This window comes from Macaca thibetana, chromosome 10 (genome assembly GCF_024542745.1).
Source record: "Macaca thibetana thibetana isolate TM-01 chromosome 10, ASM2454274v1, whole genome shotgun sequence".
Lineage (NCBI taxonomy): Eukaryota > Metazoa > Chordata > Mammalia > Primates > Cercopithecidae > Macaca > Macaca thibetana.
The window spans coordinates 33,853,237-33,880,786 of NC_065587.1; the positions used below are offsets into that span (position 1 = coordinate 33,853,237).

Sequence of the window (27,550 nt, forward strand, 5' to 3'; positions counted from 1 at the left end):
CTACTCGGGAGGCTGAACCAGGAGAATTGCTTGAACCCAGGAGGCAGAGGTTGCCTCAAGCCCAGATGATACCACTGCACGCCAGCCTGGGCGACAGAGAGAAACTCCCTCTTGGAAAAAACAAACAAACAAACAAACAAAAACAAAAACAAAAACCTCAAAACTTAAAACCTCAAATATAGAATGTTAATACTAACAGAAGCCTAATGACTAAAACACTAATCCCACCTTAGAAAAATTGTTCTGGTTCTTGGTTGTCATGATAGCAAACAACTATAAATAATCCAAACAGCCAATAGGGGCTTGGCTAAATGAGAGTCCATCTACTCGATGAGTGTTCTTTAGCTACTGCAAATCATGACGTGTCGTGACCATAAGGGTGTTCTGTTATATAACACTGTCAACAGAACAAAGCAGGATTCAGAAGCACATATAAAAGCATGATCTCGTGTTTACAAGATACTTAACATGTTACGCGCACACAGACAAAAGCGAGGACGTGTTAGGCTCTTTGAGGGGCAGGGCATGGAAGACTCCCTCAGGTGTGGCTGCTCCTGCTGGACACACGCCAGCAGGCTGCAGGCAGGGCCTTCCCGTTAATTCCTCTATGGCTGGGTCTCTCCCAGGCTTGCTTCCTCATCTGTAAGATTCTGGCTGCGATGTGGCTGCTCACCATGACCTTTCAGCTTCTTTTCCACGCTAACTCGATAATCCTTGTATTTCCTAGGTGACGCTCCCAAGAATGGAAATTTCATTGGCCCAGTTCATCTTTTCTTACAAGATGTGTTATAGATTACTGGCCAAGATATAGATTGGCTTGACAAGGGCAAGGAGGGGCAAGTACAGCTGCCAGATAACCTCTGAAAATTTCTGTAGAACCAGTGGAGAAATGAGACAAACAAAAGACGGCTTTCTGTTGAGCTGTAACTCCCGCTGGCATGGGGAACCTGTTATTAAACATAACACAGAACATAAATACCTGAATAGCTTATTTGTACACAAATTCCCATTACAAAAGGATCACAAAGTAACATTAAGTAGTAGTCTTATGAAACATTAAACATGTTAACAGAGAGAAACTAAGAACTGAAGTATTCCAAACAACAGTCAAACAAGAATCAATCTAAAATTCTAATGAAAGAAAGGCACATCTCTGGCCAGGTACAGTGGCTCACACCTGTAATCCCAGCACTTTGGGAGGCTGAGGCGGGCGGATCACCTGAGGTCAGGAGTTCGAGACCAGCCTGACCAATATGGTGAAACCCCATCTCTACTAAAAATACAAAAATCAGCCGGGTGTAGCGGCATGCGACTGTAATCCCAGCTACTTGGGAGGCTGAGACAGGAGAATGGCTTGAACCCGGGAAGCAGACGTTGCAGTGAGCTGAGATCACACCACTGCACTCCAGCCTGGACAATAAGAGCGAAACTGTCTCAAAAAAAAAGAAAAAAGAAGGACACATTTCTGTGGCTGGATTTTCATTTCCATTTTACTCAATAGGAAGCTAAAATGCTGAGCAACTGACAGTTCTAGGGTGAGGTAACCACACCTCAACAATTAGAAAGCGGTGGCACAAAGAAAGGGATTGATTACTGGTATGAAACATGACACAGAATTTGTAAACAGGCTGGTTTTTCTTAAAAGGGGGTCCTACCACTGACCTCTTCAATATAACACCAAAATCTTCACCATGAAGGAACTGAGATTAATTTAACTTTTTCTTGTTATAATCGCTATATTCTATTTTTTTTTTTTTTTTTTTTTTTGAGACGGAGTCTTGCTCTGTCGCCCAGGCTGGAGTGCAGTGGCGTGATCTCGGCTCACCGCACGCTCCGCCTCCCGGGTTTACGCCATTCTCCTGCCTCAGCCTCCCGAGCAGCTGGGACTATAGGCGCCCGCCACCACGCCCGGCTAATTTTTTTGTATTTTAGTAGAGACGGGGTTTCACCGTGTTAGCCAGGATGGTCTCGATCTCCCGACCTTGTGATCCGCCCACCTCGGCCTCCCAAAGTGCTGGGATTACAGGCGTAAGCCACCGTGCCTGGCATAATCGCTATATTCTTTGTGGAAAACTTTTTTTTTTTTTTTTTTTTAAACGCCCTTCCTTTCTCACCATGCTCTTAAGCTTCTTTGAGAGATCTTGTCCTCTCTCCTTCCAGGAGAATGAAGTTGTTTGCAGTCTCAGCCTCTCCCTCTTCGGTCAGAGTAACTCAAATCCCTTCTCCAAAGTCATCTTTGACTCCTTCAAATCACCAACTCAAAGGCTGTTTTCCGTTGTCATTTTCCTAATACTTCTCTGCATCACTCAGCAACGCAGACCTTGTCGCTGCAGAGTCCGTCCTGTGACCACGAGTGGCACCACCATATGAGAGTTCAGTGACACCCACCATGGGCCGCCTGGCCTGCCAGGAGCCCCATTCCTCCTGCTTACATGATGTAGGGTAATCCACAGTGTTGAAAGCACTGTTATTCCATCATTCGCAGCCAAAAATATCCTAAGCGCAGTCTTCTTCACATGCTCCCACCCTGGGGGTCATCCAGTCCCACCTACTCTTTCCTCAACAGCACCAGTGAGCAATGTCCTTTCCTATTACCACAACCGTCGGCGGTTCACGCCCCTTCCGCTCCAATACAGGCCCACCTCGCTGTACTGCGTTTCCCTTTACCGCACGTGCAGATACTGCATTTCTTACAAACTGAAGATTGCGGGCCGACCCTGCGAGGAGCAAGTCTATCAGGGCCATTTTCCAACAGTCTGTGCTCACTTTATGTCTCTGTGTCACATTGTGAGAATTCTCACAATATTTCAAACATTTTCATGATTATTATTAAGTAAGTCTGTCATGTTGACCTATGACTAGTGATCTTGGACACTACAACTGTCAATGTTTCGGGGCACCAAGGATTATGCCCACGTAAAACAGCAAACTCAACTGATAAACGTGTGTGTTCTGACTGCTCCACAGACTCCCTCTCCTTGGGCTTCCCCATTCCCAGAGGCACAACATTTAAACCATGCCAATTAACAATCCTACAATGGCCTTTAAGTGTTCAAGTGTAAGGAAGAGTAGCATGTCTCTCACTTTAAATCAAAAGCTAGAAATGATTAAGCTTCGTAAAGAAGGCGTGCTGAAAGCTGAAACAGGCCAAAAGCTCGGCCTCTTGAGCCGGTTAGCCAACTTGTGAATGCAAATGAAAAGTTATTGAAGGAAATAAAAAGTACTGCTCCAGTGAACACAGGAATGAGAAAGCAAAACAGCCTTATTACTGGTAAGGAGAAAGTTTGAGTGGCCTGGAGAACAGATCAAAGCAGCCACAACATTCCCTTAAGCCAAAGCCTAATCCAGAGCAAGGCCCTTACTCTTCAATTGTATGAAGGCTTAGAAGGGTGAGGAAACTGCAGAGGAATAGTTGGAGGCTAGCAGTGGTTGGTTCATGAGGCTTTAGGAAAGAAGCCGTCTCCAAAAGGTAAACATGCAAGGGAAGCCCGCAAGTGTGGATACAGAAGCTGCAGCAAGTTATCCAGAAGATCTAGCTAAGACCATTAATGAGGGTGAATACACAACAGATTTTCACTGTAGGTGAAACAGCCTTTTATTGAAAGAAAATGCCACCTAGGACTTTTAAGAGCTAGAGAGGAGAAGTCAATGCCCCGCTTCAAAGCTTCAAAGGACAGGCTGATTCTCTTGTTAGGGGCTGGTGACTCTGACCGGAAGCCAGTGCTCACTGACCATTCCGAAAATCCTACGGCCCTTCAGGACTGTGCTAATCTATTCTGCCTGTGCTCTCTAAATGGGACAATAAAACCTGGGTAACAGCACATCTGTTTACAGCATGGTTTACTCAGTATTTTAAGCCTACTTTTGAGACCTACTGCTCAGAAAAAAGTCCCTACTTTCAAAATACTACTGCTAACTAACAATGTATTTGGTCACCCAAGAGCTCTGATGGAGACATACAAGGAGATTAATGTGGTTTTCATGCCTGCTAACACAACATCCATTCTGCAGCCCATGGATCAAGAAGTAATTTCAACTTTCAAGTCTTATTATTTAAGAAATGCATTTTGTGGCTGCAAGCAGTGGTTAACACCTGTAATCCTAACACTTTAGGAGGCCAAGATGAGAGAACTGCGTGAGGCCAGGAATTCAAGATCAGTCTGGGCAACACTGCAAGACCCCATCTCTACAAAAAATAAAATAAATACATTTTGTAAGGCAACAGCTGCTATAGTGATTCTTCTAATGAATCTGGGCAAAGCAAATTTAGAACCTTCCAGAAAGGACTTATGATTCTAGATGCCATTAAGAACATTCATAATTCAGGCCGGGCGTGGTGGCTCAAGCCTGTAATCCCAGCACTTTGGGAGGCCGAGACGGGTGGATCACGAGGTCAGGAGATCGAGCCAAGATCACGCCACTGCACTCCAGCCTGGGCAATGAGCGAGACTCTATCTCCAAAAAAAAAAAAAAAAAAGCAATTAAAAAAAAAAGAAAGAAAGAAAAGAAAGAAAGAAAAGAAAATTAGCCGGGCATGGTGGTGCATGTCCATAACCCCAGCTACTCAGGAGGCTGAGGCAGGTGAATCGCTTGAACCCAGGAGGTGGAGTTTGCAGTGAGCTGAAAGCATACCGCCACTGCACTCCAGCCTGGGCAACACAGCAAGACTCCATCTCAAAAAACAGAAAAAAGAAGTGGACCTGAAGATGCGACTCACTTGCTGCAGCCTCATGATGAAACCTGAATGGAGGAGTTTTTTTTTTTTTTCTTTTCTTTTTTTTTTTTTTTTTTTTTGAGATGGAGTCTCGCTCTGTCGCCCAGGCTGGAGTGCAGTGGCCGGATCTCAGCTCACTGTTCCACCTCCCGGGTTTACGCCATTCTCCTGCCTCAGCCTCCCGAGTAGCTGGGACTATAGGCGCCCGTCACCTCGCCCGGCTAGTTTTTTGTATTTTTTAGTAGAGACGGGGTTTCACCGTGTTAGCCAGGATGGTCTTGATCTCCTGACCTCGTGATCCACCCGTCTCGGCCTCCCAAAGTGCTGGGATTACAGGCTTGAGCCACCGCGCCCGGCCGCTTATTTTCTTTTTCAACCTTGTCTGAAGACTAGATTAAGAGGAGCTGCTTCTTATGGATGAACAAAAAAAAGTAGTTTGTTGAGGCAGAATGTATTCCTGGTGAAGATACTGTCAACACTGTAGAAATGACAACAAAAGATTTAGAATATTCTAAACTAAGCTGATAGGCAGTGGCAGGGTTGGAGAGGACTAACTTCAATTTTGAAAGAAGTTTTACCGTGGGTTAAATGCTATCAAACGGCACGGTATGCTACGGAGAAATCTTTCATGAAAGGAATACTGAGGCCTGACCCTGCACTGGCAAAAACACTATGACTCACCGAAGGCTCAGATGAGCATTGGGATTTTTTTATTTTTATTTTTGGAGATGGAGTCTTGCTCTGTCACCCAGGCTAGAGTGCAGTGACGTGATCTCAGCTCACTGCAAACTCCGCCTCCCAGGTTCAAGAGATTCTCCTGCCTCAGCCTCTGAGTAGCTGGGATTACAGGCGCCCACCACCGCACCCGGCTAATTTTTGTGGTTTTTAGTAGAGATGGGGTTTCACCATCTTGACCAGGCTGGTCTCGAACTCTTGACCTCATGATCCACCCGCCTCAGCCTCCCAAAGTGCTGGGATTACAGGCGTGTGCCACCCCGCCCGGCTGATCACTAAGATTTTTAAGCAATAGTTGTTTTGTTGTGTTTTCTTTGAGACAAGGTCTCTGCTGCCCAGGGTGGAGTGCAGTGTTGCAATCTTGACTTGCAACCTCCGCCACCCGGACTCAAGCGATCCTCCCATCTCAGCCTCCCATATAGTTGGGACGACAGGTGCACACCACCACACCCAGCTGATTTTTGTATTTTTAGTAGAGAAAGCGTTTCACCATGTTGGCCAGGCTGGTCTCAAACTCCTGGGCTCAAGTCATTCGCCAGCCTCAGCCTCCCAAAGTGCTGGGATCACAGGTGTGAGCCACTGTGCCCAGCCTAAAGTACTTTTTAATTAAGGTATTTACATTATTTTTTAAGACATAATGCTACTGCACACTTAACAGACTATAGTATAGTGTACACATAACTTTTACGTGCACTGGGAAACCAAAAATTTCACGTGACTCGCTTTACTGCAATATTCACCTTATTGCAACTGTCTGGAACTGACCCTCAAATATCTCTGAGGTATGCCTGTAGTTAAACTAGTCTTTCTTCTTCCAGTCTGTTCTATTCCAGTTACCAAAACCAGATTTAACCTAAAACACTTAGTATACAGGAATTCCTACTCTAAAACTTCGTTTCCCCACTGCCTGAAGAAAAATGATGATCACCAGTGAGGCCGGTCTTCAAGGCTGGTTGCAATGTTGCCTCTATGATCTCTCTCTCTCAACCTCTTTTTCTATTAGTCTCTATAACAAAGGCGCAGTGACTCACGCCTGTAATCCCAGCACTTTGGGAGGCTGAGGCGGCGGGATCACAAGGTCCGATCAAGACCATCCTGGCTAACATGGTGAAACCTCATCTCTACTACAAAAAAAAAAAAAAAAATTAGCCGGGGCGGTGGGGGGAGGCGGGCGCCTGTAGTCCCTGCTACTCGGGAGGCCGAGGCAGGAGAATGGCGTGAACCCCAGAGGCGGAGCTTGCAGTGAGCGGAGACTGTGCCACTGCACTCCAGCCTGGGGGGCAGAGTTAAGACTCTGTCTCAAAAAAAAAAAAAAAAAGTGAGGGCTCTCTGACCTAGCTAACTACACTGACTTACTCAGCATGACCCCCAGAAGCACGATTCTTTCTCCAGGAAGTCTTTCACTTGCCATCTCTGCCTTCCTCTGAACTCTTACAGCAACCATATTCCCTATCGCTCACCGGGCAAATAACACAGGTTTCACAATATCACTGCTGCCCTGACCCTTTTCAACAGACAAATTCCCCCAGGGCAGCAGCACAATAAGGACTCTGCCACATGCCTCTGCAACCTTATTAATAATGATGACAATAACACAGGGAAGGCTGATTGGGATTTGAGATTTTCCCTTTTTTAAAAAATTTCACTTTAACCTTAAAAACTTGCATGTTCCAGAAATCCAAGCACAGTCATGGGTAAGGAAGATGGGGGCTCCATTGTTGAAAGCGATGAAAATCTAGCATTATGCGCTCACTCCAACAGCACTTGTACTAAAACTGGCCTATGCAAGATGACACACAGTCACGAAGTGTTCCATGTTTAAAAAAAAAAAAAAAGACCGGGCGTGGTGGCTCACGCCTGTAATCCCAACACTTTGGGAGGCCGAGGCGGGAGGATCGCGAGGTCAGGAGATCGAGACCATCCTGGCTGACACGGTGAAACCCCGTCTCTACTAAAAATACAAAAAAGTTAGTCAGACGTGGTGGTGGATGCCTGTAGTCCCAGCTACTTGGGAGGCTGAGGCAGGAGAACGGGCGTGAACCCGGGAGGCGGAGCTTGCAGTGAGCCGAGATCACGCCACTGCACTCCAGCCTGGGCGACAGAGCGAGACTCCGTCTCAAAACAAAACAGCCTGGCACAGTGGCTGGGGTTGATTACATGTCACAAGCATCCTCAACCAGAGCGCCCCCTCCCGATCTTCAACATTCCTGTAAGGAGGGTTGGGGAGCTGCTTTAACACCGCAAAGGAAAATGGGGGGCAAGTCTTTTAGAACCAACATGAAAGAATTAGTACATTCGTGTAGATACAAACCCAAATCAATGCCGGTGTAAGAGTGGAAGATAATCCAAAATTAAATTCCTTCATTATGACAACAGGTGAAATTTTTTTCTTTAAAGCACCTTTCCCCGTGTACAACAATGTTCCCTGAACAAAGAACTCCAGGCCTCTGCTATAAAAATTGACCCCACACCTAAAAGAATTCACAAACAACCTTTCAGGAAGACAGAGAGACATAATGGGAATGGAGAAGAGAAAGGATTTGCTAAAGAAGTAGATCTGGTAATTTAACACGTTTTCTGTCAAGCAAATCAACTGTCCTTAGTGCCATTGTTGCTGAGACAATGAACACGAAGGGTAGGGGTGTTCATTAAAAGGAACCGGCCAGGAGAGAAAAACACTCTTGCAGTCAACAAGACTGCTGAACAGCATTTTCAATTCTAAGAACTGATCCATTCTCAGGAATTATTAATTGGGTGTGATTTAAAAGTTCAACATTGAAAACGTGAAGCGGTGAGTTTAATTGTGGCCCCGTGGCTTCCTCTATTTTCACTTACTTTTGGAGGTGATGGGTGGGGAGGAGCAAGGGAGGGTACACACAGTCTGTTCTGACAGCCACTCACACTTTCAATTCAGGTGGCCACATGCCTCAGTGACACAACGCCAAGTCACACGTCACTCCAGCAAACCCACCCTAGGGAAAAAGTGGACCTGATTTAGCTCATGAAGACTCTGGGCTGTAGAACCAAAGCTAAAAGCTGACCATTCACCTCAGTGTGAAACTTATATGCATACGACATCATTTAAACCAGCCAATGTCTTTTGTAAAGGCCACATGAGGTCACAGACTTCAAACAGGAGAACGAAATACTATCTTCTATATATTTTTGCATAAACCACATTACATTTTAAATGAGTGTATGGCTAACGAAGTACAAAACAGAACACACGAGAGAATTATTCAGAGGGGTCATCAGTGCTCTAAAGAGGATAAAACTGCTTTTGGTTGTAGAAGTGACTGACTTCACACCAACCTATTTACATAAATTCTGGGATTTAACACCTTGATGCAGGCCAGAAATGCTACCCCTCCTCCACTGATGCCCAGAATAAACCCGAGGGCATGAGTGGAGCACAATGGAGTAGACAAGAGAAAAAAAAAAAAAAAAACAATGGTCAGACCTTAGTTCCCAGCCAAAGAGATAAAGAATAAAAAACAAGACATGGGGTCTCTGTGGGGATTGAATACCCCAAGATGGAAAAGAAGGACTTGGAGATAGACACTCAATGAAAACCATCCTCAAAAGCCACAGACAAGTGATATTATTTCCTTAAGTTCTATGGTATCTTCCTTCCAAGAAGCTCAAAGCCCTTCACTGTGCACTAGACGGAGCCACACTCACAATACCATTTTCTCCCCAAACCAAAATAAAAATCTATTTGAATCCATCATATATTTCACCATGCTTGCTGAGGGCAAAATTAAACATGAAAAACCATTAAAAAACATTTAGAGCAGCTTCAAGCTGATGTGGTCGCTATGTTCTACATGGAAAATTCTGATGGAATAATGAACTTTACATATACATATATCACATACACACACACACACACACACACACACACGCCTTCAACTTAGGTCCCACTGAACTTTTGACCTGGTCATGGAGAACGCCCTCCCCAGTACACCACCGTGCAAAGCTCAAGAGATCTGTCAAGAGCCTTGCGCCCTGACAGGCAATGGCAGCCGCTCCAGCCCCAGGCTGCAGCACAAACACCCCTCACCCCTCCTCCCCTGCGGCACTAGACAGCCAGGCCCTGCTTCAGGGAGGCCTTTTGTAGGGGAAGGCCTTTCTTTATCAGCCTCAGTCAGCTTTGCAGTTCCCTCCCTGCCAGCCCCAAACTCTCTGCTTTCCTTAAATGATGCTCCGGGAAAGGGAAAAAAAAAAAAATTAACAAGGCCAGGCGCGGGGGCTCACATGTGTCATCCCAGCACTTTGGGAGCCGAAGTGGGCAGATCACTGCAGGTCAGGAGTTCGAAACCAGCCTGACCAAGATGGTGAAACCCCGTCTCTACTAAAAATACAAAAATTAGCCGGGTGTGGTGGCACACGCCTGTAGTCCCAGCTTCTTGGGGGGCTGAGGCAGGAGAATCGCTTGAACCTGGGAGGCAGAGGTTGCACTGAGCTGAGATCACGCCACTTGTACTCTAGCCTGGGCCACAAAAGCAAAACTGTCTCAAAAAAAGAAAAAAAATTAACAAAATATCTGTTTCTCAGGTTTCTGACATGTACAACTGCTGATGACATTCACTTCTGGGAGCAACTTTAACTCCCTGAAATTTCCATAAACAAAAAATACTAAAGGTTTGCATTTAGGGGAAAAATCATCCCATCACAAGGAAAAACTCATCTACCTCACGTACAGCGTACTTTTTATACAATGACCAACACTGCAAAGTCATCTCTACCTCACACCCCAAAGATTCTCAAGCAGGGCAATTTCACCCCCCAGGAGATATTTGGCAATGTCTGGAGACATTTTTATTTGTCATGACTGGGGGTGCTATTGGCACCTAGAGCGTAGAGGTCAACAATACTGCTAAACATCTTAAAACGAGGGCCAGGCACGGTGGCTCTCGCCTGTAATCCCAGCACTTTGGGAGGCCAAGGCAGGCGGATCACGAGGTCAGGAGATTGAGACCATTCTGGCTAACACAATGAAACCTCGTCTATACTAAAACTACAAAAAATTAGCCGGGCGTGGTGGCGGGCGCCCCAGCTACTTGGGAGGCTGAGCGGGGAGAATCACTTGAACCTGGGAGGCGGACGTCACAGTGAGCCAAAGATTGCGCCACTGCACTCCAGCCTGGGAAACAGAGAGCGCCTCTGCCTCAAAAAAACAAAAACAAACAAAACGCATATAACGCCCTTCATATAACAGCTACCCACAACAGATTTTCAGCCCAAACTATCAATAGTGCTGAGACTGAGAAACTCAGAGGATTAAAGGAACACACAATCTTGAGCTCACTCTTACTTTCCAATCATTCCTTTCTCAATCCTAAGAGCTGCTGAAAAATGACTGTCCCCAAGTTTTCCAATATAAATTGACTAATATTTGTTAGAGGCTAATGTAAAGATATAATAAAAACATCCAAGGAATAGCATCCAATGAAATATACAAATACAAAGGAAGGGTAGCAGTCATCTGTAAAGGTGTAATAGCAAATGAAAGGCAAACCACAAGCCAGAAGCTTTAAGTGGATCTTATTCAGACTTCTAGGTATTGATGACATGATACATAAGAAATAGACTAAGTGAAAGGGAGCCAAGGGCAGTGGGATGTGCCTGGAATCCCAGCTACTGGGGAGGCTGAGGCAGGAGGATCATTTGAGCTCAGGAGTTCAAATTCGGCCTGGGCAACATAGTGAGATACCACCTTTAAAAAAAAAAAAAGAAAGAAAGAAGAATCACATAATTCAAGGTCTTCAGCCTCCAGAATTCCTCAAAATCTCAAAGCACAAAAGCTTAGGTCAGTTTAAGGACACTAGAGATAGTGAAAATGTCAATCTTCAAGTCTCAAAAGCTACTTTCAAAGTAGCTTATTTGCAGACAAGATGCCAGAGAAAGAGAAACAAAACATTCCTATAATTTGGAAACACACCAAGTATGGATTTGCAGTTTTCACTTGGCACGTAATTAATTTGTAAGACATGGATCCTACCCTCGACCCTAACTGGTGAGTCAGCAATTTGCTGGATTAGTTAAGAGTGCTACGCATGCTGAGAAACATTTCTAGGATCACAGAACTTTAGACATGGAAACACCCAGGAATCACTGAGTCTACAGATGGGGCACCTGAAACCCACAGTCACCTGCCTAAGAACACAACTTAATGACAGGTGGGCCCATAATCCAGCTTTCTGATTGTTGCCTTTTGAAAATGTATTTAGGGGCTGGGCGCGGTGGCTCATGCTTGTAGTCCCAGCACCTTGGAAGGCCGAGGCGGGCGGATCACGAGGTCAGGAGTTCGAGACCAGCCTGGCCAACATGGCGAAACTCTGTCTCTACTTAAAATACAAAAAATTGCCGAGCGTGGTGGCACATGTCTGAAATCCCAGCTAGTCAGGAAGCTGAGGCAGGAGAATCACTTGAACCTGGAAGGTGGAGGTTGCAGTGAGCCGAGATCACACCACTGCACTCCAGCCTGAGCGACAAAGCAAAACTCGGTCTCAAAAGAAAAAACAAAGAAAATATGTTTAGTCACATCAACTAAAGAGAAGACCATTTACTTAGAAGCTCCCCTTTGGTTCTGTCCACACACCACATTTTTACCTAAACCACCTGTGCACTGCAGTTTTCCACACTCTGCCAAGCGCACCGCATTCTGAGCCCCAGCACACCATGGAATCCCACACTGAGCTCCCCTTGCCCTGATCAAAGGGGCAGATGATCGGTAGGACTGAACGCTGCCAAGGTGTATTTTAGGCTTTCCTAACTGTGTTCCAGAAAATTAAGCAACTTAACTTCCGTTGCAAAGCGAGCCGTGTGCTAACGCAGGCCGCCCTTCAGAGATGAGAAGGGGCTGCCCCTTCTAAACTGCAGAAGATCCCAACTGCCTTTGCAGCTTCACATGGTAGGCACACACACACCAAAGCAGCAAGCCTTTCCTTTCAAAGCGTAGGTATAAATAGAAAGCGGACCTGGTACTCACTTTTAGAGAGTTACATGATGATAGCACATTCTCCCCTTTCAGGATCTCAGCCTGCGCAGATCTGTCCTTCTGTAATTCACATCCCCTTCTTGGGCTTTCCTCCTTGGAGAGGGTGCAGATTCTGAATCTTTAGAAGGCCTTTTATCCTCTAGTATCTTACATTAAATAGAAAAGTGTGACAAAGGACTTTTTTTTTTTTTTTTTTTTTTTTTGAGACGGAGTCTCGCTCTCGCTCTTTTGCCCAGGCTGGAGTGCAATGGCGCAATCTCAGCTCACTGCAACCTCCGTCTCCAAGCAATTCTCCTGCCTCAGCCTCCTGAGTAGCTGGGATTACAGGTGGGCACCACCACACCCGGCTAATGTATTTTTAGTAGAGACAGGGTTTCATCATGTTGATCAGGCTGCTCTCAAACTCCTGACCTCATGATCCGCCTGCCTCGGCCTCCCAAAGTGCTGGGATTACAGGTGTGAGCCACCGCGCCCCTCGAGAAAGGACTACTTTAAATCACTCATCTCCTCAGAAAGGCCTTAATCACCCTGTTTTAAATAGCAACAACCTACACCTCAACGTGGCCCTGTGCAAGCCTCCACCCCGCTCTACTTGGGGCCTTCTGATATTATATACGGTATCTGTCTCACTGCACTAAAAAGCAAACAGGTATTTTTCTATTATGTTCACAACCATATCAGTACCTAGTACGTTGCCTAATGTAGTAGATGTTTAATAAACATTTGCTGGCCAGGAGCAGTGGCTCATGCCTGTAATCTTGCACTTTGGAAGGCCGAGGTGGGTGGATCACCTGAGGTCGGGAGTTCGAGGCCAGCCTGATCAACATCGAGAAATCCCGTTTCTACTAAAAACACAAAAATTAGCCAGGCATGCCAGCTACTTGGGAGGCTGAGGCGGGGGAATCGCTTGAACCCAGGAGGCAGAGGTTGAGGTGAGTCAAGATCGCACCACTGCACTCCAGCCTGGGCAACAAGAGCGAAACTCGGTCTCAAAAAATAATAATAATAAATAAATAAAATTAACATTTGCTTAAAGCTGGGCGCAGTGGCTCATGCCTATAATCCCAGCACTTTGGGAGGCCGAGGCGGGTGGATCACCTGAGGTCAGGAGTTCGAGACCAGCCTGGCCAATATGGTGAAACCTCTTCTCTATTGAAAATACAAAAATTAGAGCCAGGCATGGTGGCTCACGCCTGTAATCCCAGCACTTTGGGAGACTGAAGGGGGTGGATCACCTGAGGTCAAGAGTTCAAGACCAGCCTGACCAACACAGTGAAACCCCGTCTCTACTAAAAATACAAAAAATTAGCCAGCCATGTTGGTAGGCACCTGTAATCCCAGCTACTAGGGAGGCTGAGGCAGGAGAATCACTTGAACTCAGGAGGCGGAGGTTGCAGTGAGCCGAGATCACACCATTGCACTCCAGCCTAGGCAACAAGAGTGAAACTCTGTCTCAAAAAAAGAAAAGAAAAGAAAATACAAAAATTAGTCAAGGGTGGTGGTATGTGCTTGTAATCCCAGCTATTTGGGAGGCTGAAGCAGGGGAATCCTTGAACCCAGGAGGTGGAGGTTGCAGCGAGCCGAGATCACGTCACTGCACTCTAGCCTGGGCGATAGGGTGAGACTCTGTCTCAAAAAATATATATATATATATATTTGCTGAAATAAATGAATACTTGAATTTGTCCCTTTGCACTTAGTTCAGAAGTTTTAAAAAAAAAAAAGGCCCCTTTGTACCCCACATTATTAAGAGCCAAAGAACTCTAGACGTGCACTGTGGAATCTGGCCCCTCATTTTATAGATAACAAGAGCTGAAGAAGAAGCAGTGCAATGTAGTAGAAACAGGCAGAATTTGGCCTCAAAGAACCTGAGATCCAGGTGAGAGTCCCTGTGCAAGCATCAGCCTCTCTAAACTTTCAACTTCCACATGTGTAAAATGAGAAGACCCCACCTCATGGTGATGGTTAAGGCCAGCTAAGAAGAAAATGGGATGACATTTTGAAACTGTACAAAGTACTATGCAGTGTAATTTATCATCACGTTATTTTGACTTCCCCAAAATCAGTCAGTTACAGTGGCACAATCAGAATACAAATTTCCTAACTCCTAGTGCAGCACATCTTGTGTCACGAAAGTAGGCTTCTGAACCCCTAATTAGGGCCAACTTACTCTTTTATCTAGTTCAGGGCTTCTTAACCTGTATGGGTTGGGGGCTGCTTCCAGAATCTGATGAGAGCAATAGGCCCTTCTCCTCCAGCAAAGTGCACACGTGTACACCAACACAAAGTCTACCCTGGCGCCAGGTTTAGGACCCACTATTATGATGGATGTACTTACAAGTTTCTCCTAGCTATTTCTATCACTTAACGTTTAACAATCCATGTGTTCGGCACTTGATTAAGGGGCTGGATTCTTTTTTTTTTTTTTTTTGGGACGGAGTCTCGCTCTGTCCCCCAGGCTGGAGTGCAGTGGCGCGATCTCGGCTCACTGCAAGCTCCGCCTCCTGGGTTCACACCAGTCTCCTGCCTCAGCCTCCTGAGTAGCTGGGACTACAGTAGGCGCCTGCCACCACGCCCGGCTAATTTTTTGTATTTTTAGTACAGACGGGGTTTCAACGTGGTCTCGATCTCCTGACCTTGTGATCCGCCCGCCTCGGCCTCCCAAAGTGGTGGGATTACAAGCGTGAGTCGGCCGAGGCTGGATTCTTCAAGGAAGCACCAAGGGTGGAACTCAAGAATGTGAATATTGCCCCCAGATCTCATGCTGATTAGGTAATGGCTCTTACCCACGTACAAACACAACCAGGAAGGAGCCACAAGGAAGGCAAAGGAGTAAGTACTCAAAGGCAGGACACTCAGGAAAAAAGGTAGACAGGACAGATTATTTTGATCATGCTGCTACTATACGAACTATTCAAATAATTCTACATAACCATCTTCAAACGGCCACCTATAGACACCAATGCAGCCCCACATTCATCATGATTACTGAGAATCATTCTGTCCTCCCTTACCTTAGTCAAGTGAGACACTGTATTTACTGTACAGGGCACTTGGCTAGGCGGAAAACAGTAGGAAATCTTGGAGAGGTCAATTAGCCTTTCTTCTTTTCTTCAATCAGGACAAAACTTAGCCAACCTAAGCCACTAGAATGTTAAACAATTATAAAATACTTCATTTAACTCAAGTGGTATAAACTTGCTGGTTCTGAAATATTAACAGATAATCTTCTGAGGCAAAGGAGGCCAGGTAAGAGCGTCTTTGGTAAATCTCCAAGTTCCATGTTAAGCACAAAGTAGGGGCTCAACTATTGAATTCACTGTCATTCATCTACTGTGTTCCAGCTATATCTGAATCTCACCTGAAAAGTAAAAACATCTAACCTACAGCACAATTACACTGTGGACATATTTAGGAATTTCTAACTATGAAGGATACAATCACTTAACAACGTTTATCCCTGATTGGTGACAATGGGTGGTTTTAACTTTTATCTATATTTTATGATAATTTTCACGTTTATATAATTTTTTGCAATATTTTTACAACTGGGAATTTTGAACTGAGATAAGGCATCACTATTATATACTTGACAGGTTTCTTGTCTAAAACTAAGAATCAAGTATGTTGACTCTTATAAAGCAATTCTGTGTATTCAAGGTTGATTAATAGAGTAAAACTTTTTTTATAATACAAAAGTTAGCTGGATGTGCTGGTGCGCGCCTGTCATCCCAGCTACTCCAGAGGATGACGCGGGAGAATCACCTGAATCGGGCAAGTGGAGGTTGCAGTGAGCCAAGATCGCACCATTGCACTCCAGCCTGGGTGACAAAATCAGACTCCGTCTCAAAAAAAAAAAAAAATTATTTAATATACACAAAAATAAAAATATCCACGTTTTGGGGACAGTTTTCTAAATGGAAGATCTTAATCTCTTGGAGAAGTGGGACATGAATCCTGCCAGCCCTTCACCTATCTTAAGAGATTGCTTCACTTTAGATAAATGGAAACCAAGTCCTTGAGGACTCTGCTTCCTAAATTTTCTATAAATCCATGAGCTCAGCCTGGTGGTCAAGGGTAAAATGAGATCTTTCCCACAGCTGAAAACCGGTTTCCTGAAATAACTGATATACTACTTCTACTACTTGCTATTACTCACCATTTTTACCTTTTAAAGTTGCAGAAAATTAAGACTGTAGAGCCTTTCCACAAGGCCTAACAGGTATGGTTCAGCATTTGAATTATTTTTTTATTTTTTAATTAATTAATATATTTATGTTGAGATGGAGTCTCGCCCTGTCACCCAGGCTGGAGTGCAATGGCATGATCTCGGCTCACTGCCACCTCTGCCTATCGGGTTCAAGCGATCATCCTGCCTCAGCCTACAGATGTAGCTAGGATTACAGGAGCAAGTGACCAGCCCGGCTAATTTTTTGTATTTTTAATAGAAACGGGGTTTCACCATGTTAGCCAATCTGGTCTCCAACTCCTGACCTCAGGTGATCCGCCCACCTCGGCCTCCCAAAGGGCTGGGATTACAGGCGTGAGTCACGGCACCCGGCTCTTTTTTATTTTTATAAGGGTCTTCCACTGCATCATAAAGTCTAACCAACGGACTGTTTCTTAAACTGTCAGGTCAATAAACTATTAGATTAAAATACAATTACCTTAGAAAAATAAAAATAATTTATGTATACTTAAGAGAATCAGAATTGACAGTATTTCCAGTAAGTTCTGCACTGTCAACGGGTCAAATGTGTTAGAAGTCTAGAAAAAAAAAATATATGTATATATATATTTTTTGAGATGGAGTTTCACTCTTGTTGCCCAGGCTGAAGTGCCATGGCATGATCTCGGCTCACTGCAACCTCCACCTCCTGGGTTCAAGCCATTCTCCTGCCTCAGCCTCCCAAGTAGCTGGGATTACAGGCACCCACCACCACACCCAGGTAATTTTGTATTTTTAGTAGAGACAGGATTTCACCATGTTGCTCAAGCTGGTCTCGAGCTCCTGACCTCAAGTGATTCGCCCTCCTCAGCCTCCTGAAGTGCTGGGATTACAGTGGTGAGCCACCGTGCCGAGAAAATACATTCTTAAATCTTAATTTTTTAATTGACATATAATCATTCCCAATAAAATTCTAACTTTTGATAACTACTAAAAACCGTAAGTTAAAATTTCCATTGGCCATATCAAAACATACCTAACATGAGATGGATTAGACAAGAACTGCAGGTAAGAAAAGTCACTTTGACTTTGTTATCCATTGAGTGAATATCTCCAAATACAAAAGAGTGTGGACAGTTCTTTAAAGCTGCACGTATGAAGCCAAATACTCATTTCTGTTGCATGTATTTCAAACAGCATGTATTTTAGCCCAAGAAAAGTGCCATTTCCAAGAAACGCTGGAGTCATATCAAACAGCCTTGATTATTCGCCATGTAAACTACAGTGATTTTCCATTTGTTATACATATAAATTTGATCTTTTTAATCAGTTTACATTTCCTTTAGGAATTAAACCAGCTAATTCTCAGAAACCACAAGTTTATTTCTTGTAACAGAAGGCAAGTTATTTACAGGTTACTCTAAATATGCTGTGAGTACTTAAGGCAAAATGAGTTACCTCTAGTTTTCCATCAACAAAATGGGAATACATGGATTTGAGACATGAAGTTTTTCCAACAGTATTTTTAGGATGGGTCTTTAAACTCTGAACTCGTAATCCCAGCACCACCTCAACGTTACTATCTTGCAAGGAAGAAAAGGGGCTAGGTGCAAGTTTACCCGCACCCAAGATGGCCCTGTCACAGGCGGCACCTCCCACCACAGCCACCATTTTGACTGCAGGATATAATTAAACTACTCACGATTTTGTACCAACGGAAAGAAAACACAGGACATCACAGTAACAGAAACATCCCTTGACCTTTAGGATTCCCAACTCTTTAGCTTCCGTGGCTCTGTTTCTCTTCTTTAGTCAATATAAACAGTTGTCTCAGGAAAATTTTCATTAATAAAATTATGCTTGCCACATTCACGTTCAAACTTTGAAAACAAACGCTGTGGCGCCGCGTAAAATGCCCAAGTTATGACCTCTTCCTAAAAAGTGGAGAAGCCCACATTTCCTCACATTGTTTTAATCAGCTTAAGAAACTAAGAATCGCCAAAAGCCAGTGAGTGGCCCTAGATTATCTGTCTACATTCCTCTTCATTCTCCCATCCCCAACCCTTTTGATCTTTTTATTTTCCTGATTTCATTAACTGCGATGAGAGCAAGTTCCCACACTTCATTCATAGAAGCAGCAACTGATATTTCAGCAAACACGACTGAATCTAAAAATAAAGGTGAGGCAAAGAGCTCTGGAATAAACGAGTTAAAATCAACCCGAAAATGGCACCAAGTAAGATCCGTGGGGCTGGGGAAGGAACAACAACGACCTGCTCTTCCAAAAGAGTGGCTCTAATTTTGATGACTGCGTCGGCGAACCCATCTGCACAACAGAAAACAAAAATTGACCAACGCAGTTGCCATTCACCTTTGTCCAAAGGCAAAAGGTGAAAAGTCACGACACATATTGCCATAGAAGAGAAGGCAATTCAACCTGCCAACTAATCGACTATTTCTCAGCTCCTTCCAAAAACACAAATAAAAATAGGAGAAAGGGGGCTGCCGCTGGACTGGCCGCCGTGTGCGCTGCGCTCCGCACGCTCCCGCCACCCGCCGCGCTCCAGGACCCTCGGGTTTCGGCCCAGTTATCACAAAGCCCCGGGCTGGAAAACACCTCCGGCCTGGCCAGAATGGCCAGCCCGTCCTTCGCGCTCGCCCGGGGGGATAATGGTGGCGAGACCAACTCCAAGGGCTCCCGAGCCCTGGGATAAAGAGGCTGGATATTACGGGAGGACGAGCGCTGTGGAAGAATAACGGAGTCCCAAACTTTCCTTCCGCAGCTCCGGAGCCCCGCGCCCAGGCCCGGTCCCCACCGGCCCGAAGTTGGCCGGAGCGCCTCCCGGGAGTTTCGGGCCTCCGGGAGCCCCCGCCACGCGCCCGCCCGCCAGAGCGGGGCTAGCCCTCCCCACCGGCCGCGGCCGCCTCCCGCCTGGGTCCGAGTTAATCCCGCGCGGGGCCCCCCCCGCGCCTGGCCCCGCCGGAGCAGCTGGCTCGCGCCTCAATGGCACCGGACGGCGAGCGCGCGCAGCCCTCGCGCCCACACTCAGCCCCACCGGAGAACTCCCGGGAGGGCCGCCGGGTCCCGCTCCCGCTCCCACAAAAGCACGGGCCCGCCCCGCCCTCGCGGCGCCTGCTCCTCTGCCCCAGGAGCCGGAGTCCCCGGCCTGACGTCCCTCGGCACCCAGGGCAGAGCCTGGCGGCCCCCGCCCGCCCTCCCTCCTGCCCTTTTGCGCCCTCCTCCTGGCCCCCGACTCCGGGCCGAAGTCCCTCGGGCCCTGGCCCCTCTGCGCGACGGCCCGGGACGCCCCGCGCGGGGCAGGGAAAGCAGGGGGCGCAGCGCGCCGCCTCCCGCCCGCGCGGTCACTCACCTCGATCTCGAAGTCGGGCAGGCGGAACGCGGTGCGAAAGAGCGAGCAGAAGTGCGCGATGGCCGGGACCTCCCACCAGGAGCGGAGCTCGCCCAGTCCGGCCGCGCCGCCCTCCTCCGGGCACATCTCCCCGCCGCAGCACAGGCGGCGGCCCCTCGCTGCCCGCGCTCTGCCCGCCGACCTGGGACTCCCGCCGCTGCAGCGCCGCAGCCTCCGCGCGGTCCTTGGCGGGGGCGGCGGGGCGCTCCTCCCGCTGCTGCCGCCGCTCGGCGAGTGCAGGAGCCGAGGGCGGGCGCCGGGCGGGGGGCGGCGGCGCGGGGGCCCGAGCTACAGAGGCGGCTGCGGCTGCGGCTGCCCGCGGGGTCCGCGCGCTCGCCCCATCCCGCGGCTGCGGCGGCGGCCGCCCCCAGTCCCCTACAATATAATCGAGTCCCCGCCGGGGAAACAGATGGGGCTGGGGGCGGAGGGGCCGGACGCGGAGCCTGGGGGAGGGGCCGCCCACGAGGAGGGGGCGGGGCTGCCCGCGCCACAACAACAACCCCCGCCCCCGCCCCACCCCCGCCCGGACAGCTGCACCGCCAGGGAGGGGGAGGGGCGGGGCGCGCGCCCCCGGGCTCAGGACCGCGGGACCTAGGGGGCGCGGGCCGCCCCGCGAGAACTCTCACGCGGCGCCCTCCGCCCTCCAGGACTTTGGGACTGGGAAGTTGAAGCACTTTCCCGAGGGAGGACGGCCAGGCGCTCTCCCACCCCCACTTGGCCTGAGTGGTCGCGTCCTTTTAAAGGGCCCGCGGGGTGGTGCTTTCGGTCGGGCTCCATACAGAAACGTGCACGTGTGGGAGTTCAGTTATTATTGATGCCGAGGGCAGAGCCGGAGCAGGAGCGGGATGTCCACCCCAGAAATATGAGGCCTAGAGAAGTGAAGTGCTTTCCACCTGTTTCTTAACGCTTTTATTCCAGCCGAGAACGGCGCGCAAGGAGCTCTGAAGTGGCTCTTTTCTCCGAGAGAAGGCGGCGGTGGGGCTGATTGAGCTGGAACGTAGTAGGATGGAGGCCGGAGAGCGGCGGGAAGGGCGGGGTAGGGGGAGGCACCAATCAGCAGCCGAGCGGGAAGAGCGATCCCCTACCCCAGGGAATGGACACGTGTGACCGCCCCGGAGAAGACGGGCTCGGAGCCCTGCCACTGCCCGGCCGCCGAAGAGCTGCCTGGAAGAGTGCGCACAATGTGCTTGGAAGGCGGGGGGATGGGGCAGAGGAGACCGGGAAGCCGGGGAGTGTGCTGGGAGGGGAGGAGGCCCGCACGCCCCGGCGGAGGGATTGAGTGTGCTCCCGGCGAAGGGTGTTGAGGTGTGTGCGCTTTGGAAATGCTAAGTGCAGTAGCGCGGTGGAATACTGCTAAATCCTAAGAAAAAAAAATCAACCCAGAAACAGGCTAAAAGTTTGGAAAAACTCCATTGAATGCTCAGATATTTGTGTTGGTCGTTGCACTTGCATCCTGCTGGTCTCAGAGGGCCGCCTCTGAGTTCGCTGGCCCACCTCTCAAATAGGAAACACTGCTCCTGGTGCGTCCCCCAAATTAATCAACTATTTATTGAGTGACAGGCACACTCACAAAGTGTACGAGGGTTAAACTCAAAGATACTCTTCTACGTTTAAGCATTGTACAATCTGGAGATAATTTATATGATAGATTTTGGAATGGGCTGTCTGGATAAGTACCCCTCCACTCTCCCTCACTTTATTATGATAATAACCTGTTGTATTTTTTAAGGCAGCATTCAAAAACATTTTTTAAATGGTTAAAGTATATTCACGTGTATCTTTTGTGAATCTACTAATTTCAAAATACATCATCTTCTAACAGGGGTCTCTCCTCTGCCCCCCACCACCCTCCTGGCACAGAAAAAAAAACAACAACAACAAAAGTTCTGCGCTTTCGTGCCCTGGAACTATTTGATGATTTAAAGTGCATCCTCAAATTCTACCATGCGTTTTATTTAGTGTTTCGCAAAAATGAGCTCACATGGACTGCTCCCTAAAAGCCAAGCCTACGTTTGTGTGTGTTGGTGAAGCACAGCTACCCTGTGGGTATTGCATTAGCAGGGGAGATGGGAGAGGGACACAGGCCACCCCGGAATCGTCACGTAACCTGAACGAGGTGCTTTCTGAACTTGCTTCTCCGTCTTTATTTCCTCACAGTTTGACTTTGCACACCTTTTCCTCTTTGTGTGTGTGTGTGTGTTGGCCAGATGCGGTGGCTTAAGCCTGTAATCCCAGCACTTGGGGAGGCCGAGGCGGGTGAATCACCTTAGATCAGGAGTTCCAGACCCGCCTGGCCAACATTGTGAAACCTTGTCTCTACTAAAAATACATAAAATTAGCTGGGCGTGGTGGCAGGCGCCTGTAGTCCCAGCTACTCGGGAGGCTGAGGCAGGAGAATCGCTTGAATTTAGGAGGCAGAGGTTGCAATGAGCCGAGATCGCGCCATTGCACTCCAGCCTGAGCAGTAGGAGTAAGACTCCGTCTCAAAAAATAAAAATTTAAAAAAAAAAAAAAGTGTTACTGCGTTTCCCTGCCTTTATCTTTTGTCATCGTTTAAGCTTCTTCTCTGGCCTCAGTTGTCACCACTAGCCAGCCTAGTAATATTAGTGCCTAGGACATTAATAACACCAGGAAGCAGAGGGATGAGATGATTTGGCTACCCTTTAGTACCGTAGTGTGTTTAATGTCGTTTACAAACACCACCCCAGCCCCAATTTAAAAATCTGAGCCATTGTCTTCCTGCCTCCTCCGCTCACTGCCAAGCCCTGGAAATCAACAAGGCTGTCCGGGAACCGCACGCGCCCCCTGGTGCTGCTCAGAGATCCGCCCTGTCTCTCAGGGCTCCTCCTCCCTTCTGCTGCCCTTTTCTTCTGAGGGTCTCCTCTGTTCTGTGGCCCAGCACGCCAACTTTAGACCCATTTCCTCCCACCATTCTCTAAATCTGGCTGTCTCTACAGTTTTTTCCCTAGTTCCTCCACCTACCCTGCTACTCCGGCCTCAACTACCCTCTGGAACGGATCCTGGCCCCAGGAGCTGAGGGGTTTCAAGTGGCTTGGAATGAACTGTAAATCTGAATCTTGAGTTCCCTGAGTTTGGGCTCCAACCGGAGCTTTTCCATTTGGACTTCCTTTGGCCCTATTAGGATTGATACCCTGAATCTTTGACCCTGTTTGAACATCTGTGCCACCCCTCGCCTTAGACTTAACTGCCTCGGATCTATTTTCTGGACTAACTTCCAGCCTAACCTCCTAGAATCTAGATTAATGACCCCCTACCAATAGGCTGGCCAATCACCCTTCTTCCCTTCTCCCTTTGATTCGGAGTGCTGTTGTACTTCTCCAGCCTGGCTCCTTTCACCCTTGAAACACTAGTTGTATCATCTTCCTTAAAAATACACTGCTTGCCAGGGCAGTAGGTCACACCTGCAATCCCAGCACTTTGGGAGGCCGAGGCGGGCAGATCACGAGGTCAAGAGATCGAGACCATCCTGGCCAACATGGTGAAACCCCGTCTCTACTAAAAATACAAAAAATTAGCTGGGCGTGGTGGCATGCGCCTGTAGTCCTAGCTGCTCGGAGGCTGAGGCAGGACGATTGCTTGCACCCGGGAGGCAGAGGTTGCAGTGAGCATAGATCCTGCCATTGCACTCCAGCCTGGTGACAGAGTGAGACTCCGTCTCAAAAAAAAAAAAAAAAAAAAGAGGCCGGGCGCGGTGGCTCAAGCCTGTAATCCCAGCACTTTGGGAGGCCGAGACGGGCGGATCACGAGTTCAGGAGATCGAGACCATCCTGGCTAACACGGTGAAACCCCGTCTCTACTAAAATACAAAAAAAATTATCCGGGCGAGGTGGCGGGCGCCTGTAGTCCCAGCTACTCGGGAGGCTGAGGCAGGAGAACGGCGTGAACCCGGGAGGCGGGGCTTGCAGTGAGCTGAGATCCGGCCACTGCACTCCAGCCTGGGAAACAGAGCTAGACTCCGTCTCAAAAAAAAAAAAGAAAAGAAAAGAAAAGTAAAAAGAAAAAACATAGCTCCGATTTTCTTTCCCCTTCTCATTCGTGCTGTTTTGTGCCATTAACTTCAGATAGTATTGAAAGTAGCAAGAAGTAATTCTTTCGTATTCTCCGTGACCCTGAGTTCCATAATCCTCTTTTAATCAAATGTTTTCTATTTTAAAACCCCACAATAATTAGTTTGGTTTTGCTGTTTTGCTTATTCATTAATATTGCAAAAATATTTATGTTTCCCATTGCAAAATATAAAGTAATGTTAGCTATTTTGGGATTTATATAGGCTCCTGGAGGATAATCTAGGAAACGAACCACCCTTTTATTTTTTTAGATGTGGGTTCTCCCTTTGTTGTCCAGGCTGCAGTGGAGTGATGCAGTCATAGCTCACTGCCACCTTACTGAGCAATCCTCTTGCCTCAGCCTCCCAGATAGCTGGCACTACAGGCCAGGCTAACCACGTTTTTTTTTTTTTTTTTTCCCGAGACAGTCTTGCTCTGTCACCCAGGCTGGAGTGCAGTGGTGCCATCTCGGCTCACTGCAAGCTCCGCCTCCCGCGTTCACGCCATTCTCCTGCCTCAGCCTCCGGAGTAGCTGAGACTACAGGCACCCGCCATCACGCCTGGCTAATTTTTTTTGTACTTTTAGTAGAGACGGGGTTTCACCATGTTAACCAGGCTGGTCTTGATCTCCTGACCTCGTGATCCGTCCGCCTCAGCCTCCCAAAGTGCTGGGATTACAGGCGTGAGCCACCGCGCCTGACCTGACCACCTTTTTATGACATTGTTTCTTTGGGAAATACACTGTTAGTTCCAAAGGATTAATTTAAAAATATGTGCTCTGATTTATTATTTCTGAACCTTGGAAGAGATGAACAAAGGAAAGTGTGGTTTCTTCATAATCATCATTAACCAGGACAAATCTTTTTTTTTTTTTTTTTTTTTTTTTTTTTTTGAGGCGGAGTTTCCCTCTTACTGCCCAGGCTGGAGTGCAGTGGCACGATCTTGGCTCACTGCAACCTCCGCCTCCTGGGTTCAAGCAATTTTCCTGCCTCAGCCTCCTGAGTAGCTAGGTTTACAGGCATGCACTACCATGCCTGGCTAATTTTGTATTTTTAGTAGAGACAGGGTTTCTTCATGTTGGTCAGGCTGGTCTCGAACTCCCGACCTCAGGTGATCCACCCACCTCGGTCTCCCAAAGTGCTGGGATTACAGGCATGAACCACTGTGCCTGGCCAAGTATCCAATAACTGTTCAGCCAGTTTTCTCTCTTTGGGATCATGCTACTTCACTCTTCTTCTTCTTATTTTTTGTTTATTTGTTTTGTTTTGGTTTTTGTTTTTTGAGACGGAGCCTCCCTCTGTTGCCCAGGCTGGAGTGCAGTGGCGTGATCTCGGCTCACTGCAACCTCTGCCTCCTGGGTTCAAGCGATTCTCCTGTCTCAGCCTCCCGAGTAGCCGGGACTACAGGTGCCCGCCACCATACCCAGCTAATTTTTGTATTTTTAGTAGAGATGGGGTTTCACCGTATTGGCCAGGCTGGTCTGGAACTCCTGACCTTGTGATCCACCCACCCTGGGCTCCCAAAGTGCTGGGATTACAGCACTTTATAATCCCAAAGTGAGCAGGGATTACAGCCCTTTGTAATCCCAAAGTGACCAGGGGTTGCAAGGCGTAAACCACTGTGCCCGGCCTCTCTCTTCTATTTAAACTGCCCTTTCTCTACCTTTGTTTGCCAACCTGACCTGGATACTTCTTGTTTCAGTGCCAGAATCAAAGTGGACCAGGAGAGTGTAGTATAAACATTACGTTAGCACTTTAGTCAACTGTGTATAACTAAGCCCAAGTACGGCACAAATTCTTGACACCCCTTCGTGAACAGCTCGGCTTTTCTCATTAAAGAGCTGCATTCCATAACTCCCTATTCCCAAAGAGGGCTATACACCAAGCTAATTTAAAATTTTTAGAAATTAGGCTGGGCATAGTGGTTCACACCTGTAATCCCAACATTTTGAGAGGCTGCAGTGGGTGAATCACTTGAACCCAGGAGTTCAAGACCAGTCTGAGCAACATGGCAAAACCTCATCTCTTCAAAAAATACAAAACTCAGCCAGGCATGTTGGTACACACTGTAGTCCCAATTACTCCAGAGGCTGAGGTGGGAGGATTGCTTGAACCCAAGAGGTGAAGATGGGAGGGAGCTGAGATCATGCTACTGCACTCCAGCCTGAGCAAGACCCTGCCTCAAAAATAAATAGGCCAGTGTGGTGGCTCACGCCTGTAATTCCAGCATTTTGGGAGTCCAAGGCAGGCAGATCACCTGAGGTCAGGAGTTCAAGCTCAGCCTGGACAACATAGTGAAACCCTGTCTCTGCTTAAAATGCAAAAATTGGCCTGGCACGGTGGCTCAAGTCTGTAATTCCACCACTTTGGGAGGCTGAGGCAGGCAGATCACAAGGTCAGGAGATCGAGACCAGCCTGGCCAATATAGTGAAACTCTGTGTCCACTAAAACCACAAAAAAATTAGCTGGGCATGGTGGCGGGCACCTGTAGTCCCAGCTACTCGGGAGGCTGAGGCAGGAGAATTGCTTGAACCCAGGAGGTAGGTGGAGGTTGCAGTGAGCTGAGATCGCGCCACTGCACTCCAGCCTGGCGAAAGAGTGAGACTCCATATATAAAAAAAAAAAAAAATTAGCCAGGTGTGGGGTGAGCCTGTAGTCCCAGCTACTCGGGAAGTTGAGGCAGAAGAATCGCTTGAACCCTGGAGGCAGAGGTCGCAGTAAGCTAAGATGGTGCCACTGCACTCTAGCCTAGGCAATAGAGCAAGACTCTGTCTCAAAAAAAAAAAAAAAAGGGTTCTTTCAACCTGCCTTTCCAGCCTTATCTGCCATCCCACCAGTGACTCCTTCCTCCTGTCAAACGGGTTCACTCACTGACTGGATCTCCTGGCCACCTCCCTTCTATCACGCCCTGTCAATTGCCTGGAAAGACTACAGCTCAGCCTCTCTGATCATGACTCATTCAAAACTCACTTCATTTTTAAGCTTCCCTAAAATACTTGAGCTTGGGGGTATCTTGCCAGGTTCTCTTTCACAAGAAATTACCATTTATATGATTCACTTATCAAGCACTTCCTTCTTTCCAATATTTAGTTTGAGGTGTTACATATATATATATATATATTTTTTTTTTTTTTGAGATGGAGTCTCGCTCTATTGCCCAGGCTGGAGTGCAGTGGCGCCATCTCGGCTCACTGCAACCTCCGCCTCCTGGGTTCAAGTGATTCTCGTGCCTCAGCCTCCCGAGTAGCTGGGATTACAGGCACATGCCACCGTGTCTGGCTAATTTTTGTATTTTTAGTAGAGACAGAGTTTTACCATGTTGGCCAGGCTGGTCTCGAACTCCTGACCTCAGGTGATTCGCCCGCCTCAGCCTCCCAAGGTGCTGGGATTACAGGCGTGAGCCACTGCGCCCGGCCTTAAATCTTTTACTATAATTGGAGTGGGTCTTTTCTTC

General features: G+C 47.5%; 1 protein-coding gene across 3 annotated transcripts in view; it reads right to left on the bottom strand.

Moving 5' to 3' along the window:
* Window positions 1-20,122, bottom strand: part of LOC126929592 (chromatin remodeling regulator CECR2) — a 196,124-nt gene extending 176,002 nt beyond the window's left edge. For all 3 annotated transcript variants that reach the window (XM_050746031.1, XM_050746032.1, XM_050746030.1), the window contains exon 1: window positions 19,992-20,122. In XM_050746031.1, coding sequence (XP_050601988.1) covers window positions 19,992-20,117 — 126 coding nt within the window. In that variant the 5' untranslated portion in view covers window positions 20,118-20,122. The remainder of the gene's footprint in view (window positions 1-19,991) is intronic.
* Between the last annotated feature and the right edge of the window lie 7,428 nt (window positions 20,123-27,550).